General features: G+C 35.3%; 1 protein-coding gene across 2 annotated transcripts in view; it reads right to left on the reverse strand.

Moving 5' to 3' along the window:
- The window catches only part of SPATA17 (spermatogenesis associated 17), a 90,806-nt gene that overhangs the window by 17,825 nt on the left and 50,617 nt on the right, over positions 1-22,364 (reverse strand). For both annotated transcript variants that reach the window (XM_031595871.2, XM_031595864.2), the window contains 3 exons: positions 20,510-20,713; positions 14,343-14,494; positions 5,242-5,377 (listed from right to left, as the gene is read on the reverse strand). In XM_031595871.2, the coding sequence (XP_031451731.2) occupies positions 5,242-5,377; positions 14,343-14,494; positions 20,510-20,713 (492 nt within the window). The remainder of the gene's footprint in view (positions 1-5,241; positions 5,378-14,342; positions 14,495-20,509; positions 20,714-22,364) is intronic.

A 22,364-nucleotide genomic window follows, 5' to 3' on the forward strand; every position in this document is an offset into this window, starting at 1 on the left:
GCATCTGAACAGATCCATGAAGTTACACTAGCAGTAATAATTACACAGGAGCCATGTCATTGGCCGAAGACTGCTAGAGTGCAACACAGTTTTCCAACAACCCTTATCCCTGACATGGCTCATGTAGAAATCAGTAGTGTAAAACGCAAACTCTTACAGATCACCTAATAATTCCCCTACAATAGAGCCACTTCTAGCTGCCACATTATGTCGGCCTTACATTGCTTAGGGAAACACATTGCAATTGCACGGGAGAAACAAAGAATCTGATATTCAGAATACCCTACCTCATGTATATTAGAAACTTCTCTTACAAAGCATACTAGTAAGTATGGTGTTTGAATTTTTTAAACATTTAATAAGGCTGATAGAACAGATTCATATTCTTCAGGGATACTACTCTGAATTAGAAAATATGCTTGTGTACTTTCTTTTTTACTCTGATCAAAAAGAAAAAAAACAAGCAAATTCCTTTAAAAATTGTTACAGTCTAAGAAAAAGTTTTAAAAATCACACATACATTATCTCAAGTATAACTGCTGTCAGATTAAGCCGAGTTAAAGTGAAATTCAAATAAATTTCAATGTAGGAAGAGACGGAAAAACATGAATAGTGTACTTTTGCAGTAATACAAAGACAGTTTTTCTGTGAAACTTCAGACACAGGACACAGTGGCCTCAGAAGAATGTGAAAGGAAATGGGCTGACTACACAGACAAGTCATGTGTGTAGAAAAGTCTTGCTCACTTTCTAAAATCTGAGATTTTCAGGCCATCTCTTCCTGCATAGGTGAAACTTCAAATGTTGCTCAACTTGTTCCATAACACAAGTAACAATGAAAACAACTGAAACTCTGGAAGTTCCAGAGGCAACAGACATACAAAGTATGTCTATATGAATTTCCTCAACGCTCAACGCTCTTTTTCATCATTGAAACTCCAAACTCAGTAAAACAACGTACAAGCAATTATGCAGCTGAAACACTCATGGAGATCCTTGCAATCTTCCTTATGGTAGAAAGCAAGTTAGACTTTTTTCTGTAGTCTGTTACCCCTGTTATCCCAAATAGGTCACTTCTATCAGTTCTTGAACAAAGAGGAAGAATTTACATCTACTGTAAATCAGTGAAAAACCTAGAATTATACTAATGCTCTAACATTTATTTTATAAACTTGAGCTTGAAGTGCATCTACACGTCATTATATGACTGAACGAAATAATTCTGCAACTTCACCTATCTCAGCTGATGGCAATCACTGTCCAGCAAAATTGACTGAAACTGTTGGTTGTGCTTTGTGCTTTTATCCACACTGCCTGAAGTAAGCTTTTAGCTTAATTCATTTAGCTCTGCTACTGGTGACAGAGGTGTAAGCTACACAATTTATATAACCAACAACTACGGTCTGCTCTAATGGTTACACAATACAGCGTGAAAATGATAGTGATGTTGACTACAGTCCAGTTTCTACCACTCAAACATAACTGGAATTGTGTTGGTGGTGTAATACAAGTGCTGTTTTTCCTAGCCTAGGCAAGGCTATCACAATCAGAAATATTTCAGCTTGATATTTGATTAATGCTGGCATTACTCTGTGAGTGATTTCCACTCAACATCTAATTATTTAATTATTTCCTATTATTAATTGAAGGAAACAATTCAAAACAAACAGCCAGAATGACTGTTTTTGCAGGAAGCTCATAATCATCAATTCATACATGTAGAAATCTTCCTAAAATTATATTACTCTGGCCTGTTGAACTTGAAAGGCATATTTTATCCCAATCAATGCATAAAAGTAAAATTATCCATAACTAAGGCATGTTTCTCTGCTGTACAGTTCAGCTGTAATGATCCCCACACACTGCACTTGCACATCAATTATGATAATCATAATCACGGTCGTTAAGCTGAATGTTCATTATTATCAAGATGCTGGTGACAGCAGATTCAATCATCGGGTGCAATGGGCAGGCAGTCACAGTCCCACCCAAGTTTCTGCAGACAGCGTTGTGCCACATTAAATCTATGATGTGTTCCACATCCCACTCCATTCCAAAAGCTGTAGACGGTAAAGGTCAACTTTATGTTCTGTGCAATATGCTTAGGTTCTCTAAATTAATTCCTTGCAGTACTGGATATTTTTATGCTTTGTAGATAATAAAATTGTGTTTAGGGCCAAAATGCCTCTGCAAATAATGAAACAGCAATGCAGTTGTACTGTAATTCACCTCTAATAAGGCATCAGAGGAAAGAATATTTCAGCAAAGAATGTCTTCAAACATCATGTCCTGAATTTTCCAAATAAGAAAACATTTAATGCTGTCATTTAAGTCAGTTTTCTAAAATGCATACGCAAACTAACTCCAATACCAATTAAAGGCTGTAAGCTATCATTTCTGCTTCAGTAAATATGAACATATGTGAGTGTTTTGACAACTGAAAGATTATAGTTAGTGTATTTGATCCCCTGACTGTCCAGCTATTTTGGGACCTATCACTATAGATTAAACTCACAGTGCCTGGTAATATTTTTTTTAATATTGGTATTTCTCACATATAAATCAGAAGCATTCCAAGGTATTTAGATATATATTGTTTCAACTTAAAAAGTATGCATGCATACTTTTTACATTTTATTTTTATAGTACTCTACAACTAGATAAAAACATACTCTTCCCCCACTAGAAGTACATTATTATTTACATTTCTTAATTTTTTTTGTTTTTGTTGAGAACAGAACTAGTTGTCCCTTAACAGTAAGTTTATAAACAGTTAGTTTTTTGAAAGCTACGTGGAAGTATTCCAGATGAAGTATTACAAGGCACTATTTTTCATTGTTGCTTATTTTGCTTCTGAAGTAATTACATAATTTGCATACTAATTCTGTAATTTGAATTAAAATGCTTGTATATATATGTGAAAGTCTAAAGGAAATACAACAAGGACATGCACATGGACACAGAGAAAAGCTTTTTAATATATAGTTTTTTTTAAAAAGGCAGTTAGTATCAAAATAATACTTCAGCAGATCAGAGGGTTATTGACCCAATAACCACAGAACTGTCTTCCTGGAAGAAATTACACCATAGTTTTTCTTATCAGCAATGATAAGAAAGATTTATGTAGTATACTACTTTAAGAAGTGGAATACACATCCTGGCAATTATCAGTTATTCAGGCTGTAATACTGCATTACCATAAATATCATCTCATGGAAACCCCCCAAAATGGCTGTATTAAACAGATGAATTGTTAAGCAAAACTCTGAAATGAAGATTAATTTTGATTTACAATTAGAGTTGCAAGGCTGTTTGTCATGTTGAGTTAATGCATACAGCTATACATCTCCAGAGATTTAGGTTGAAACATATCCAAGATCAAAAGTCACTTTAGTGATATCAGATAAGTTCCATAATTTATATAATACATATGATATATGTATATATATATATATCATATAGGATATACAATGTAACAACTTTTACATTTTTTGATATTGTCTTTTCAGTCTGACCAAGAACTGCTAAGGACTGGAAGAGGGAGAATCTTTACACTGTAAGATAAGTATGACCAACAGATCTTTATACTGTTTTACATACATATATCATGCTCATGCAGTTGGACTCCAATCAAGTCCATCCTCCCCTAATTGCTTTTGAAAGACAAATTCATCTTTTTATTTGAATGTTGATTTTCATGTTTTTATTTGCAATGCAGTTTAACTATTTCTGTATGGTAAAATATCAAAATGTTACCATGATCTTTTTTTTAAAACTGAACACTTTGAGAAAAAATATGATTAAAAACATTACTTCTCAAACTAAATTTAATTGAAACTTATTATATATATACAAGGATAACTTAGTTCCAAGAAAGTAAGTAATCACATCTTAAAAATTCTCAGAATTACTTAGGTTGAAAGTGACTTCTTCAGATCACCTATTCCATCCCCTTGCTCAAGCAAAACCTGCTAGAGCTGGTGGCCCAGGATTGTATCCTTTAGAGTTTTGAATATCTTCAATGAAATGAAGGAAATTTCAAAACCCCCATGGGCAATGAGTTCTAGCATTTGACCACCCTCACAGCATAGACTCACTAGACAGTACTAAGAGTATGGTTCTATCTTCTTCATTTCTTCCCACTAGGTATTTAAATACATAAGCGAGACGCCCCTGATAATCTCCAAACTGAAGAGTTCCAGCTCTCTTAGCCTCTTGTATAAAAGATGTTCCACCTCCTTTATCATCTTTGAGGCCTTACACTAGAACTGCTCTGCCAAATCCATATCTTTCTCATACTGGGAAATTATAATGTGATTCTGATATCTAGTGAAAAAACAGTAATACAAACACATCTACAAATTCATGTTAGAACACTGTTTTGGCTCATTTGCACCCTTTTTCATGAATTCTACACTACTGTAATATTCTAGCAGTGTATTCCTTTTCCATATAGTTTCAGAGAGTGTGCTTGGTTTTGCAGGAATTGACACATGATAAAAAAAAAAATCCTTTCTTAGTTTTTGTACAAACCTACTGTGAAGATTCAGAAGTTCTGAACCTTTGGTTTCCTAATGCTGCTAAGAATCTGAAAAACAGTAAGAAGCAATTGTTCAATTTTCCTTTTTCTGTATCATGCTTGGTGAATCATGGAACTTTTTGGACTTTTGAAATCTCATAGTGTATTAGGTTTCGACCACTGAAAATAGGTTACATAACGTTGAAAGTTCTGAGGAAAACTATTTCCTATAGCAGAAAATTGGAAAATACAAGATGTTTCTGACAAAGAAGCCAGTTTAATGAAACCATCTTAAAAACAATTTTTCATCCACTTGTACTATTTTTTGAAGAATATATGCAAAAAAATAGTTTTGGTCTATTTTTTTCCATAATTTTCTGAAGGTTTGTCTTCTTGTTATGTAAGAGTAAATAAATGTATTATATCTTAAATGAGGAAAGGCCGAAACAGAACAGAAACAGCAAAACTTTACAAAACTGATATAACCGGATATGTACTTAAGCATGCTCTTAAATCCATATCTAGCAGATGTGAGATGTGTTGAATTTCCTCAAATTTAATTTTCCAGAGTGTTGAGGAAGCTTGATATCTCATCACAATAGCTCAATGTGATTTTATAACATGCTAGAAAGATTGGATTTGATTATCTCAGGATTAGGTCCTATTGCATACAGTAACTTTCTAAAAAAAATCAGCCATTCTTTAACTTTTGCAGTGACTCACCTTGCCTGCTATCCACTTATTAGGCTGTACTTCTCGGAAATGCTTAATTCCGTAAGTTTCTTTGCCAATTTTTTCTGATGCATGAATTGACAGGTCATACTTCTCATTTTTATGATACGAAGAAAATGGCAAAAATCTGAAATTTAAGAATATTTAAAAATTACTACATAATACTCTGAATGCCACAGGATTTACGTAAATAAAATATTAGCAAATTAGGATATTGAGTAGACATGCATTCCTGAGATTTCCCACTCTACTTTCTTGATGTAGCACATCCCCCAAAATTAATTTGAAGAAGATTACAAAAGTTTTTCTTATAACTGCTTTTTAAAACCAAAATTGGAGCAAAGAGCTATAGAGCTTCAACAGCATATGACTAGTATTACTAGATACCTACTTTGGCTGCATATGTCCTACTAATGGATGTGGACAAGGAGGAAATGAACAAGATTCAATTTGCAGTGATTTGCTTGTTGATACAGGCATTGCAGTCCATGCCACAAGTCAGTGGAAGGCAAAAGCCATGCACAAGTAGAGGATTCATTTCTAGAGAACCTTGCATTTGTCTTACAAGTAGTCCAAAAGACTCACAACACAACTTCAATCTGATCATTCCATCAGGACGGAAATACTTCAAGATGTCAGCAATTTAAGTATAACCCAAATCTAAATTGCACCAGAAAGAACCCCTTCTATATATCAAAACAGAAAATGAATCCTTTTGCAACTGTTAAACAAAATAGACTGTAGTCTAGTTTGTCAGAATGAACACATATAGATAATACTATTGATATTCACATTTTGACCGAACACAAAGTAAATTAATGGTTTCTTTTAAATTTGCAAATTGTGTGATTTACTCTGAAGTGATCAGTATTTCCTGATCAGTGATCTTTTGGAGCTTGATTCTTTCATCTCTGATCATACTAGGGGTGAACTCCCTTCTTGCATACTCCCACCATAACAGTGAAATTCCAGCTACCCGCTTTGGACATATAAGTGGTTTGCAGACATCCCTAATCTCACAGACACGTGTTCAGGGTTGGACCCACAGTAAACTGTGTGAAGGAAGGTAAAGGACGCTTCATATATAAAAGATCTGAAAAAGATCCTACAAATATATTTTAGTTTCACCTCTCTATTTTAGTTTGCAAGAAAAATAGCAAACGGGTACATTTTCATACAAAGGAAAATCTCATGAAGGAAGCTCTTCATTGCTGGTATTGCAAAAAAAGCAAGGAGTGTTCTTTATAAGTGGAGAAGAATTATTATAAAGTTAGAAATAGCTGTTTCAGGAGCTTAAAGCATCACTAACTGCCACATGTGTACTTAATTAAAACCTTTTCAGTAGTTGAAAGCATTTCAGGATCTAGAGTCCGTAAGAGTTAGATAGTCAAATAATTTTATTTATTTATTTATTTTTAATTAAGAAAGGGATAATAAAAACTTTCTTTCTGTCTCTTGGCTGATACAGACTCAGAAAATTATTTATTTTCACTAAATAATCCATCAGCAAGTGTTTGGGTGGGCTTGTTTTGTGTTTTTTTGTTGTTGTTGTTGTAGTTGTTTTAAATTCCATTTCATAAAAATAAACTATTTTGCAATAGTTATAGCAATTTACTCTATCAAGTACCACAAAAAAATATTATGTAAAGTTAGCATGAGAAAAACACTGAGTTAGCAGACTTTTAAATTATACAAATCTGTAGTAGCATGTGTATACTCATGGGAAAGGACACTCTCACATAAGACAGATTATGGTACTTGTAATGCTAATTTGCACATGGGATGGACATCACAAGCACACAAAAATTAATGCGGCCCCAGTGTCCCAGAGAATACATCGAAGGTGCTGTGAGCCGGCTGCTCCACTTGCAGTTTTTATCACTTCTGAATTGCATTTTAATAGTACATTTTTCTTTTGTTCAGACATGAAAGAAAATTGGCTTTCTCAGGGGATTGGATAGCTGAGAAGACAAGGCTAGCAGTTTAGGGATTTGCCTATATATGCATAGAACTTAGTTGAGCCATAACATTCATAATTCAATATGAATACTGCATCTGTAAAATTTATACACAAAATGGAAAAAAAAATATGGAGAAGAGTAGAAGATAAAGTAAAGGAAAACAATAATGATTCTAGTTTTCCCTATAACAGTCCCAATGTGAAGGGCTTGACTGCACTGTGGACCATTTATTTTTTTATTTATTTATTTTGTCAGACCAGTACTCAGAGTAATCCACTAAGGTTGCTCTGAAAATAATGTCTCCTATTTTATGATCTTGGTCCACAATGTCAGAGACAGATATTGGTGGTATGACAGTAGAGATTGAACCTTCCCACCAATATTCCATTACATTCTGTTTCCATGTGACAGATGGCAGCAGAGGGGCAATCTGACAAAAGGGCATCTGACATGCAAGTGCATATCAAACAAAGGGGTATGACTGAATTCCTCCACATGGAAAAAATGGCACCCATTGACATTCATCAATGCTTGCTGGATTTTTATGGAGACCAAACAGTGGATGTGAGCTCAGTGAGGTGATGGGTGCTGTGCTTCAGCAGTGGAAACAGTAACATGAAAGACAAGCTGTGTTCCAGATGGAACACAGATGCACAGCTGTCACATCATGAAATGAAGAGTGCCTTGATCAGCTCATCCACACGAAGCAGGAGATGATGACATAGGAACTATGTGCAGAGCTGAATATCAGCTTCAATGCATTGGAAACGATGGTGGCATCATTGGAATTTCACAAAATATATGAGACATTCTTTTCAGATAAAATTCAGATAAAATCTACTGTGATTCCAAACAAATATCTATACATAGTTTTTAACATTTTAGGACTGTGAGTACACAACTAAATGTATACCCTACATGCAACTTAGTACAAATATTCCACATTCTACTCCATCTTTTCTCTAAGATCACTGACTGGAGTAAGTGCCACACAGCCTAGAACATATGTCTATGGTTGAGAAAAAAGTTAAAGCAACTATGAATTTTTTAACACTGAACAATAAAAGAATGCTAAAATTGAAGTGAAAGAACATTTAAAAATATAATAAGACATGATGGCATGAAGCAGTAATTTTATTTAATTTTTTTTCTGTATAATCACTTCTTGCTCATTAATAAGCAACGTTTAGAGTCTAAATGTCACTTACATATCATTCTTTTATAAACAGCAGCCTGAACAGAGATTACCACTGTTTCATCTTTGAATGTGATAGAAACAAAGTTGCAGTGTTTGACTGTGAAAATTTCAGGTCAGAGTTATGTGAGCAGATGCTGATGAACAAGGATCTAGCTCAAGAAAAGATGTTTGCAAATTCAATGCCTGTTTAAAGCAAGCAAAAATCATTCTATGTGAATAAGTAAATAAAATAACATTACAACATTTTTGTATGTGTGTGTTAAGTAAATAACCAAATTAATGAGTCATATGGAAGTCATTATAGCCCTGTAACCAATTATATTAGTAAAAAAGCAATAGCTCTGTAATAAAATTCAGTAATGGCATTCTGTTCTATAGTTCTATATATACACCTAACACAGCTTTTCCCCAACCTCGTGCTTTGATTGTGATAGAAGAGAGTGATGGAAGGAGAAGAAAATTAAAACAGATAATGGTATAATAACATTATGACCTGCCCAAGTTAAGACCACAGTAGTTTATATCATAACAAGTTCACTTGAGTAGGATTCTCATATCTGGATTTCAGCTTTTCTTTCTCACTTCAGTGCAAATTCAGAAGTTCTTGAAGGGTTTCAGTAAAAATGACAGAAAACAGAAATAGCAGGATGAAAGAAGAATTAACTTCCATGTTGATTTCATATTATGCCATAGTCAGCATAAGATGGACCTTTCTAAAACTTCCTGATTTAACAAGAAGTGTAAAGAAGTAAATAAAAAAAGGAAAAGTTATTTCATTTTGTCCATCGCAAAAGCTTAAATGAGATGTACCAATAAGTACAATCAAGACAGGGTGAAAGAAAGGGAACCAAAGGGAATAACTACCTCAGGTTCTACAAATAGCAGTATTACATAAACAAAAACTGGGAGAGGACCAGGACCACAGCTGGCACTGTCAGTAGTAAAAAAGGCCAGTTGCAATTTTTCCAGGACCACAATCTGTTGGACTGAATTAGCAAGAAAAAAGACATAGAAGCCTTGAATTAGTAGACAGTCCTAGACTTGACAGTGGTTAGTGGGATATACTTACATTTCAAAAGATAGCTTAAATATCTGTTAATAAAAATAAAACTTGCATTTTCTGTTCCTTCATTCATTCTATTTTGTATCACTAGGCTGCCAGACTTAATCTTTCTAATTCTTCTTTTCCATATATTTTGCCCCCTAATTCTCTTTCTTCCTGCATCCCTTCACCTATTATTTCTTCTTTCCACTCTGTCTTCTGTCTCCAATATCTCTCTTTTTTGACAGGACAGGTAAGAGGCCTCTTAAATGTTGAAGACTTTCTAGTTAGTCTGACCAAGTTGAGAGAAGCAGCAGCAGGTACGGACTCTACTGCCTATGGCAATCCAAGAGAGAAAGCTTTCTGTGCAGCAGTGCAAACGAGGGAGGATTTGTCAGGAAATGCTGTCACAGGGCAAGAAGTAGTAGTTTTAAACTAGAGGGTAGGCGAGGATCAGAAAATAGGGAAAAAATCTTCACTGTGAGGGTGACGAGAACTTGGAACAGGCTGTTCAGAGAAGCTGTGGATGCCTCAGGTTGCCTTGACCTAACTCAAATGAAAAGAAGCTTCCTCTGACTGTAATGGCCATGAACAATTAGCTCCAAACAAACCATCTGGAAGCTGTGACTTTTCCCCTCCCCACTCCTACCCCTCTTTTGTTTTTTTAAAGAAACATAATGAATTTCAAGCTTTCAGATTCAGCTTTTACCTGAAGTCATTGCTCTAAGCCAACACTCTTCATCTTTACATTTGGAGTACAAAGCAAAAAACAATGGTTTTCCACAGCAAAACAATGGCAGCAGAGCTGCCGCTATGTAGTTCATAATGAGTGTGCATTAAAAATCAAAGTTTTTTTATGCAGTATATTTTACTTAGTGCATCTAAGAAGATCAGCACAGTATTTTTGCAAGACAAACTTATTTTGGATGCATTCTTACAAATCTTGCCTGTAGTTACGTGCCACATACATATGGGCAATTTTTCAATAAGCTATCAGTCATTTTTATCCTAACAGGAGTAAATCTAAGAGTCTTTTGTCTCTTTCTTTATTTAACCCGTGTCTGCAATACCGTACAGTGACGAAGAAAAGCACTGTCTAGTTCCTATAGGAAGAAAAAGAGATCTCTTCTGTAGCAAATTCCAGAACTTCTTAATTATACAGACTTATTAATCTGCATCCCCAGTGTTATAAAGTACTAGAACTTCATTAGAAAAATTAAGATGGAAAAATGAAGGCGCTACTTTGTAAATTTCCAGTGGAAATTAGCTGGAAGAAGCAGAGGAATACTGGATCAAAAGAGGGTAATCATGCTTAACTGTGCCCTAGAGCACCCGCATGTATAATACGATTTGCACAGTAACTACCTCTCCTATTACTGCTTGTTTGGAGTATTCTGTGTTAATGGGGTTAGCTAATTTAGTAGTTTAACTTAAAAAGACTCTGCTGATTAATAAATGTTGCACACTGTGCTAGTAATTAAAATAAATGGAAGAGTTACAAATAGAAGTTGAATTGTTAAGAAAACATTATCTGAAAATATATGATAATCCCTGTTTATCATAATACAATAACAGTCCGGAAAATATGCAGATTGCTGAAGTTGCAAAGCATGTGAAAAACTAAGCATAATATGAACAAAGTTTTCAAACGTGTTATATCTGCATGACATAAAACATAGTGGCCATTTTCACTGCAGCTATGTCAGAAATAGAGTAAAAGATCTTAAAAACATACAATTGAGAAGATTTTTTTAAATCTTAAAATTTTATCAAACAAGAGCAACTTGCTTTCTTATATTTTATTACCTTTTTTGCTGTGCACATTTTGACACTGATGCCTTCAAGTACATCTTTTGAGCACATCACTGTAGCACAGAAGCACCTATGCTGGTTTTAAAAGAAAGCATCTTGCTGAAAACAAGTGCGAGACACAATGTGCAAACATTGCACTCTGCTGCACGTAACTGAATCCATGTGTTCAGGACCGGTGTGGCTGCCTCTAGTACAGCTCTGAGCACAGACAGCCAGCAGCGAGGTGACTTGCCTGATGTCACACCAGCAGCCAACAATAAATCAGGAAGCCTCAGCCTTGGTTATCACTGGCTTATCCTTATTCTATCACCACACTGCAATTCATTCTAATGTATGTGGACTTCATAAAGATATTTAATAGTATACTTTGGATCATGAGGCATATTATGTGAGACAGCTTTCGACAAAATTAATGAAAATAATTTACATTTTTGTTCTCCGGAAAATTAGGCCTGTGTACTGCTGCATACGACTGAGTAAAGAACTTTTCATGCTCAGTGATCTAAATATGCTGGATCCGGCAGTTGATGTCTCAAACTAGACACTAGTTTATTAAGTGGTCATCCCAAAGGAGTCCAATTGTCATTCCTATCCAAGTGGAGGGGGAAATCACTTCATTTGTATGAAAAATAGCACAATAAGGCAGTAACAGCTTCAATTACGCAAGAAAAAGGAATCATCCTTATTAGGTTAGATTGTCCAGTTACTCTTTCAGTACAAAATAGTAAAATCCAGCAGTTGCTATAAGCATACACAAAATTTACTCATTTATTTTGCATTTGCGCTGCCGCTGCCTATCTGAATCTCTCCCATAGCTTTCTCAATTATTTCTGCATTTATCAGAAGCAAGAATTTTCTCAGAGCTTGAAACATTTAGAGACAAATGTACAAGCTGATTTCAGAGCTATTTTTTTTTAAAGAAAACATAGTGGGAATTCTGTGTTGTCTGATATAAAACCTATAAAACACTAATATTCATTCCTGAAGAATACAGATCAAGGACTCTGTTTCTCCTTACATGCAAGCACAAGCTTTCCCCACAAATACCACACACTTCCCCGTTCTTTCTCTCATTTTCTAAAATAGTAGAACGATAAGCATAGGAAGCACTACCAGGAAGAAATACAGTCCCAAAGTACACAATTACATAGAAAGAGACAAGAAATTTGTCAATTCATAATAGACACTGCTGAGAAAAAGATTACTGTAGAATCTGAGTAACCCTTTGTTGACTCCTCCCTGGAGACCACCATACCACACAGCAGCTGCGGCATTACTAGTGAGTGTTAGTCCTGATGATGACCTGCAGCTCTGTCATCACCTTTTCAAGGTTACAGATGTGACCCTTGCATGGTTGGTTGAATCTGAAGCACAAACGGAACAATCACAGCCTGAAAATGTATAATCCTCTATACATTTAGTGTGCATGAAGCTGAGAATTACTGCTTCTGTGCATTAAGGATGACACTAAATGCTTCTTTACCCATAAGGTAAATAAAGACTGCTGATCAATTTATATCTGTCAAAGTTGGCATGTCCAGATTTGAACTGTGTAAATCTAAAACCTTAATGATTCACTTAGCAAAAGGAACGAGAAAAATAAATATTTCAAGATAAGACTTGAAACTGGCCACATAATGACCTTTGAGTCATTATGTGAATCTTATCAAATAAAGACTGGAGACCATATATTCATTCCCATAAGTGAAGGACTTAATTCCTCCTTATCTGGAATGCATAATCAAAATTTTCTCAGTGAAAAGAACATCTTAATCGAGAGAAAATCATTACTCAGTGTTTTCCAGATTTCAGTAAGATAAGTTACAAATAAAAATAAGTTTTAAAAAACTTAGTTCAAATCTAAACTGAGATTTGAAAATTAAGCTGCTTTTCCTCATTCTGAATAACAGCAAACACAGGAAAGAACAGAAAACTGAGGTACACTTTTAGTTTTAAAGTTTTCCTATTGCATTTGGTATAAAAGGAATGAAGATAATTATTTTTGTTGGCAAATAGAAAAAATAAAACAGAACAAAAGTAGCTGAACAAAGGGATTTCTTTTTTAAGCTGAATCTCCTTTTAATATCACTGTTAATATTCAATTAAGGAAAATATGAGAAAAGATTTAATACTCAAAATTAAAAAGTGCAAATACATTTGATTCTATCATACTAAAGTTCCTGTCCTTAAGCTAACATGTGCAATATGGAGCTGAGAGCAAAGTACCACATCCTAGTGAATCAGTGGACCATAAGATGCTCACAAGGAAAATGATTTTTTTTCTGTCCAGAATTCTGGTACTCAAATATCAAAGGATTGCTAAGAGCAGGAATTCAACAGAAAAGCTGACAAAATATCATTTGTTTCTAGTTAACTACAAAGTCAGAACAGGTGAATTAGTAGGTTTTATTATGATTGGACAAGAATGTTTCATCACAATAAAAAAGGAGCTGGAACTGTTTTAGCAATAACCTTTAATCTTTTTGGATAGATGACGTCTGTATTTGGGCTTGTATGGAAAACAAGCTGGTTTCTGTGATGCTATTACAAATGCTATGGCTCAGAAAGCCAAACTGCTTCAAAAGTTATTACAGCATTTAAAAATCATGTTCTAACATGTGCAACATATGCTTTGTTCCCTTCCAAGTGAGTTTTGATAGTCTACTTGAAGAGAAAGCAAGTTTCATTGGCATGCAACAACATTTCTCTTCCCATAGTCTGGAAAATTCCTGAATACGAGTAAAAACAGTATCTGTTCCTTGGCAAAATATGTACAGCAAAAAGGAATTTGCATTTGTTTGCTTATTTCCCATCTGTTGCATTACGTAGTACTAATATGGCAAGATCTTCTATTGATTCATAGAGATGGAAGGCACATGTCACACAATTACAAGATAAGGTCTCTGCCCTGAAGAGTTTATAATCTAAGGACAAAGATGTAGAAGTACGTACAGAGAATATTTGCTAGTAAGCTGTCAGGTTTGACATTTCATTTTGTCAGGCATGAAAGGTTTCTGAAAGCAACAGAACAAAGAAAACATTCTCATAACAATATAAGAAAAAAAAACAAAGAACTTACTCGCTGTCATGTATACATTTTCTCCATTCCTCCCTCTTCATTTCCTCTCTGGCCTTCTCTAGTGGTGAACTGATTGATGCTGCCACTCGCAATGTTGGTTCCAAAGGCTTGTAGCATTGCCGCAATACTTCAGCGGTATCACGGAAAGGCCCCTGAAAGGTATAGGATAATGTAAGTGCTTTATTGTGGGGCTATAGTTCTTTTTTTTCCTTCTTTTATTCATGACACATCACTGGTGAAAGAGGGCATAGAGTGTCGGGGAAGTGCAGCAAGACTTTTCTTCCAAAATAATTAAAGCAGTTCATTTTGATAGAGAGTTACAGATAACACAAAGGTTGATAACATGCTTTAAAGCCCCACAGAGAGAATGAGAAATGTGCAGCCTAGATTTATTTAGCTTCTAATAAATACTTATTATTTTAAAACAATACGTTGTTAGAACTGATTAGGAGAGCTTATTTTTTTTCTTGGAAAAAATACTGGTGAAATAAAATGTGATATACAAGTATTAGCTTCATCTAGATTCTGCTTAAGCAGAAAGTCTCTTCCTTTTCATAGGATAAATCACGTTTCACCTTAAAGAACGTGCTCTTTTCAATTTTTACTATAAAGCTATGTGGAAAGGAACTTAATACGTGACTTAAAACATAATTCTTCTAATACAATTCAAACTAATGACCATCATAATGTAACTGTATAGTCAATTTTTGAAAAGTCTAATTCCATGTTCATCTCACTAGTCTCAAAAAAAAAAAAAATCCTAAAAGCTCCTACTTATTTCATAAATGTGTGTGTATACATCTATAATATATACATATATACACATACACACACACAGTCTATAGAGAGAGTTTTTTCCCCAGGTTACATTGCTTAATAAGTGATCATACCAGCATCTACTATTTAGCAGCACAGATAAGCAGCAGGAGAAAGTCCTCTCCTGTACTGTCAAAGTGACGTACATCATGTATGCCTTTTAGTACTAACCATTGTGAACTCACCTAGAGTACAATTAGTGCCATATTATGCTCAGAACAATTTAGTGGCATCTCTGGATTTAGAAGTGTTACTAATTATTTTTTATTTTATTTTCACCATTGCTGATCCTGCCATGAACTAGTGAAACCTTTGGAAACTATGAGCAGACAAAGAATCCTAATCACAGTCTTTATTCTTTAAGATATTCTTCTTTAAATAGGTTATCACTAACAAGTCACAGCTGGAGTTACTGCAAGCGCTGAGTGAAGACTGTGGGGCTAATAAAAAGAAATGATTCACGCCTCATTTATGTTCACTTATGTTTTACATTAATAGAAACCAATAATAGGAACCAGTTACCATAAAAGTCATGGACCGTAAATAACACAAATGGCAAATAAGTATCATCTAGTACTTTTCACAGCTGGACAGGAGGATTGCTATATTTGAAAGTACTTAATGGATTTTTACTGGAACTTTACTTTTTAAAGACACAGCATCGTGATTTGGAGACCTTTTTAGAGATCCTAGTAAGTAAGCAGACATATTGCTTAAACTTATTGAAGACACTTTCTTGATTTCACTTTCCTAAAGACTCGACACACACAAAAAAAGAAATAAAAAGAAGAAAAAGTTGATTTAGCATGACTACAATGAGTCTTTTAAAACAGAACGAAAATTGCTATTGCTTGTAAGAGAATAATCAATGCTAAAGAAGGTCATTAAAACTGGTAAACAATATTCTAGTAACGCATAAACTAATGATCAAGATATAAAATAAGTTTTAAATTCTTAATGAAATGATTGAGATATAAAATAAGTTTTAAATTGTTAGTAAAATGATGAACAGTCTCTACTGTAAGATATTTGCAGAGCTGAATATACAGAGAAAAGAGGAAAGAAACTTTTGTCAAGTAATATCAGAACAGATATGTTTGCTTTTGGAAAGTATTCTTTCAGAATATTCTATTTCTTCTTCATCATAAAATATGTACTCATATTTCACAAGTGTAAGGGCCAATTCAGATGTCCAAGGAAGCTTCTTCCCCTCTCTTCAGTTTCTAAGAACTTTTAACTCTTTCTCAATTCATAGTTGAAACGAAATTAGTAGAACACAGCAAATACTAATGAAAGGAAGATAAAAAGAGTTTAACTATGCAAAAGGTCTCTCCAATAAGTCTGTGTCATCACTAATGAAACTGAGGCATATTGCAAAATATTAAGTTTACTCTAAACTTTCCCCTTAGATTTTTCCATTTCTCTGAGTCACGAATTTGTAGAAACTTATCTAGCAATAAGCAACTAATGAATATATTTAAGATGACAAGACATCTAAAAAAATCCATTTGCCTCTTCCATTTTACAAGATGAACTTCAAAATTTGTTGTAATCTGTGAAAAAAATGTTGCTTAAAAATATTTTCACATCTCCAATGCCTGCAAGTATTTCAGCCATTCTGCTTCAAAAGGGAACCAGCAATTTTCACCCTGAAAGGCATTCACACCATATGCTATGTTTTTGAATCTGTACTGAACAGCATAAATATTATTGCTACAGATTTGTCTACCAAATAAAAGGGTCAGCAAATAGGCATTCTTACTACTTTATCATAAAGTCAGAAACTTGTGATAAAATCTACACAAACTCTTATGTTCTTTACTGTCTCCATGCCAGAACAGTCACCAACATGGAAAAAAGGAAAAAAGTCCCCTACAAATGGGAATGTGCTTTCTGTTATAAATGCCTTTGAATGAACACTGGACTAAATTTAGAATTATCTGAGCTTCCATCAAGCTGTAATTCTAGTTAACTTAGTAATAAAAATGTTAGATCTGTTATAACTAACATACAAGCACCATTAAAACACTTAAATACACTATCTTACGTGCACAGAGCTTACGCGTAAAATGCTAAACACCAATTACTCCAAGAGAATGCTAGCAGATATCTAATTTTTGTTCTTTTAAGCACATATAATTCTTATATAATACATCCAACCCTATCAGCAACACAGTTTCTAGATATCTGAATGAACTGTGGAGTAACAAGTGGCTCACCCTGGATGTGACATACATATATACAGGAAAAAGAAGCATGGTGCCAGAAAGTGTTATCACAGAGAACTAGGACACAAGTATAGCTAGTAATTAAATTCCTTACTGTAACACTGGACAACTTTCAGGATGATGCATTCTGATGGGTTTTCATTTCCAGCTGTTTCATCAGCTCAAAACAGCGTCCTTTCCTTAGACAATACAACCCTAAATTGTCAAAGTGTTGTGCAGGGATTTAGCCGTGTGACTCCCATTAACATCAATAAGAGTCGCACAGCTAAATCCACGCACTGTGCTTTGAAAATCTGCCCCACAGTGTACATCCCAGGGTGCTGAAAGGATTAAAGTATTATATAGTAAATTCCCTCTTTGAGGTGCAGAAAATAAACAGGACTCTTCTGGTTTGTTCTGGAAGGCTGTCTGTGCCTTACTGCTGTGTGTACATCTGAACTTAGAAATATCTATAAAATGTTCCACACCCAAACTGAAGCTTGTAAGATATATACAGTAAAATGGTTTTGCAAGAGCAACTTAGCAATGTAAAAACTATGATTTCTTTCTTTACTTTTCAAAGTATGACTCCTGTACCATTACCACTCACACAAAATCTTCCTTTCTGCCCTGAGAGACCATGCATTTAGTCACATCCCACTGAAGCGGGACAGTCATAGTCATAGCCCCTTTGGTCCCAGAAGATAAGGCTATTAATGTCATATATATCTGGTTTTGAACATACAGTCAATTTCAAACTTCCTGATCACTAAACAGTTGGGTCACGCTTTGACTTGGGTCTAACGTGAGTCAATGAGCTCATTATACAAAGAAGCTTAAACAGCTAAAGTGTGGGGATGAATGGAGGGAAGGACAAAGGTGGAGAATTTATTTGAAACTGATCCTTATTATTACAAGCAGTGTGGACCTCTGTGGGACTCACCTCTATTTCTGTCAGATCTGCATCTGTTCCTTGTGCTCTAACCCAATTACTTCTGCTTTCACATCCCATCATGGATACTGACTTGTCTTCCTATGGACAAGTCAGATGCGATACAAAGGTGACAAAAGCCTCGAGTGTGTGTTAGCCCATGAGACCATGGCAAATTCAACCAATATACCACATGTAAATTGTGACAGATGGCATGTCTAAACTAGGTTTGAACCTAGCAGTAGCTCAAACTTAAGACTGTATTTGGAAATAGCCATATCAGCCGAGAGGAGTTAAATACCAATGAAGGTATATTATATATTGTTAATTGCTCATTATTGTTACTTAATTTCTTCAGTTAAATGGTAGCTTCAGCGAAAGTTACTGATAAGGTCTTATTTAGAAGATGGGGTTCTGAAGGACTCCATTTTAGGGCCAGTTATTTTTAATGTTTTCAACAATTACTTGGATGCAGAACTTAAAAGCATTCTAAGTTTGTGGATGACACCAAATTGAAAGGAGCTGTTGAATTCCTTGACAGTAGAGAGGTTGTGCAGAGAGACCGAATTGGAGAGCTGGGCAACCACCAACAGAATGAAGCAATTGCCAGATTCTACACCCGGGATGGGGCAGATCTACATATGTTTATAGACTCGGGAATAATAGGCTGGAAAGTAGTCCCACAGAAAGATAGCTGAGGATTCTGGTTGACAGCAAGTTGAATCAGGGCCAGCAGAAAGAACTGGAAGTCCAAAGGGCCAACTGTACCCCTAGGGTGCTCCAGATCCAGCACCACTGTCAGGTGAGGGGAAGGATTGTCCTGCTCTGTTCTGCGTTGTGCAGCCTCACTTCTATCACTGGGTGCCATGATATTAGAAAGACGTAAAACTATTAGAGAGCATCCAAAGGCATGCTATGAAGGTGATGAAGGATCAAGAGTGCAAGATATGTGAGGTCCCTTGGCTTGCTCATCTCAGAGCAGAAGAGCTGAGGGGAGGCCTCATGGCAGCTGCAGCTCCTCACAGGGAGCAGAGGGGCAGAGCTGAGCTCTGCTCCCTGTGACAGAGACAGGGCCTGAGGGAACAGCATGGAGCTGTGTCAGGGGAAGGGCAGTCCCAGACAGGGACAGGATTCTGCTCCAAAGGGCACTGGGCATGTAACAGGCTGCCCAGGGCAGTGGGCACAGCCCCAGTTCTGGAGTTCAAGGACTCTCAGATACAGGGTTTGGATTTCAGGTGGTGCTGTGTGGAGCCACGAGTTGGACTCAGTGGTCCTTGTGAGTCTGTTCCAACTTGGATTCTATCATTCAAAATATGTATGAGAAGTTCTGAAGATATTACAGTCCTTCAAAGTGAAGTTGGCAATAAAGTTTATGTGTGAGGTACATAAAAAAGAAAGTTAGCTGACTGGGCAAACTAAAACATTCTTCAGAATGGAAGACAAAATCCACTGTCTCAAAAGTAACTGCATCAGGCATGTATTGGGAAAAGCTATATGTCTGAAAAAATATCCACTTGTCATCAGTGAAGAACATAAAGGTCTCAAAGGTCTATCTACAGTGTATATTGGACATATTTCCAGGAGGTTTAGTTAAGGTGGTAAAAGCTGTTTTGCCATTCTGTGGTACATTTACTCCAATGCGTTATCTTGGAGATCTCCATTACTTAAAAGAGAGGAAAAAAGAGCTATCTGCAACACATGTTGACATCAACAGAAAATGAAATTGAGACCATGACAGTTAAGGAAGGGAGCAGAGCAACCTGATGACTGATACAGAACAATGTGTAGAAACTTTCATAATTAAAGGTGACACACAGCTAGTGGACATGAAAAAGCAGGAACTACTCCATACTGAGAAGATAACTTCTAGTCTCCACATGGAAAATAATGTCAAAAAAAGTTAGCAGTTACTTCAATTGCAAATTTGTCCTATTACCTTTAATTTCCCTAACTGTTTGGAATCTAAAAATTTTACATCTGAGGAATCAAGATGATACTCAGTTATACCAGATCTCTTTGACTCTCAGAAATGACATTTTTTCTCCAAAGGAAAGACTAGAGAATCACATCTCCTTGTTTTTATGTAACATATACTTTTCTTTAGACAGATTTGTTTCAAAGACTTATATCCTGAATGCAAGCATGAGTTCTATAAAAAAAAAAAAATCATAAAATATTTAAAAAGCAGCCAAAGAGATACTGAAAAATGTTACCTGAGGTTTCTGTCTGCCAATAGGTGGCAGGGGCTCTCCTGTGGGGAAAGTTGGAGGTCTTTTACAAGTTGGCCAGTCATACAGATCATATGTGAAGGGACTCTTCACTCGCTGCTGCTTGTGGCTCAATGGCTTTGACTGCCGGAGCAGTAGTTCCATTGGATCTGGGGATTTTCTGAATGGCGAATTGTATATGCCTGCAATCTGAGTAGAAGATGAGGTTACTTTTGACTTCAACTAATTTACAGTTCTCTTCAACCAAGTGTTTAAATAGGATAACGTAATGTATCATCTGTGTTTCATTTCAGCCCCTTAAATGCATGTAACTTTCATTTTATGCAAGCAAACAAGAATTACACAGATGATCTTCATGTACCTGAAATTGTACCCTATGTACAATATAATACTTGCAATGTTCTTAACGCTCTTACAGTAGTTTTAAAGCTCAGTTGTTTTTTTTTTTTTTTTTTCTTCTATTATATTTATTTGCTAAGAAGTAATGAATAAACAGAATAAAAAAGACATGCAGGGAAGATGCAGGGAAAGGTAAGTAAAAAAGTCTATGCTCCTGACCTTGTTTTTCTCCAGCCTCCTCCTGAAGTACAAACATCTTTGAGATAAAAGGACAATCCCCAATTAGCTCTACTGCATTTTTCATTAGCATATCCTACTGGGAAAACACAATTTCTTGTCTCAAAAAAGTTAAATAAGGCTCATTTCAACCTTACTTAATGGACAAAAATAATCAAAGATGGTAGCTTATTCAAAATATTTTTAGCAAATTCTAAGGGCCATAAGCTCAAATTCTGTAAGTGTCCTGGACCTGACAATATATTTTTGTCCATTAAGTCCATTCTCTTCTTTGTGTAAACTATACTATTATATTATCAGTGTAACTGTGTGATGGTAAAAAGGACATGAATAGAGAGATTAGTGGCAGACACATACCATTCCAAACAACTACTGGTTGTTCCTTCAGCTCATCAGCATATCAAACTAAATTACAGAGATCCATGCTTCAAATACCTGGCAAGCAGGATTAATCTGTGTGATTATAAGTGACTGCAAAATAGAAGTCCGTGTGTTATTCTGGGCTATAAGAAATGGCATTGCTTCTATAGTTCATATTTAGAGAAGTATGAATAGCCGTATGAGTTTAATGGTCTTCTGAAACTGCATTTTGTAATCTATATTGTGATACTATGCATGTTCTTGACATTTCTTTGTTCAAACGTTTGGCAGTAATGTGAATTTCATACAGTGTTCAAACACTGAAATGCAGCTGTCTCAAGGTGCACAAATTGGATTGACTTCTAGCACTTTTAATGACACCTAAATTAGCCATAATAGTTTTGGGAACCCGCTGATTCAGTGTCATTTGGATTACTATAGCTGAAAAGTTGCCTTAAGTAAGAGTAATGTTTTATTGCTCTGTTTTCACATATTATCAGGTTAAAAATACAAATAGTATAACAAATATGAAAACAGATTTGGATTTTTAGTGAGGCACATTTGTGAAGCCAGCTGGACACTTTACAAGATATTGCGCCTTCTACTATTGAAACTCTACTTAAGATCTGGGTCGAAATTAATTATGAAGTGCATTTTAACTAATGATTTTTCAAGCAATCCTGTTAATTACTTTACATTTTAATTATATGTGTTCAAGTATTCAAACAGACAGATAGCAGAGCAATCAGTAGAGTTCGTATCTGGATAGATAAAATTAATACTAATTTACTCTAAAATCCCCAAGGTTTGTGGGTGGGTTTTAAGCCTAGATTTAAAATTAGGAAAGTTTGGTAGGGGATGAGTTTGATTCCATTTTCTAGTTCAGATCAATCTCTGGTAAAAT

Source organism: Phasianus colchicus, chromosome 2 (assembly GCF_987193195.1).
Source record: "Phasianus colchicus chromosome 2, bPhaCol1.hap1.1, whole genome shotgun sequence".
Lineage (NCBI taxonomy): Eukaryota > Metazoa > Chordata > Aves > Galliformes > Phasianidae > Phasianus > Phasianus colchicus.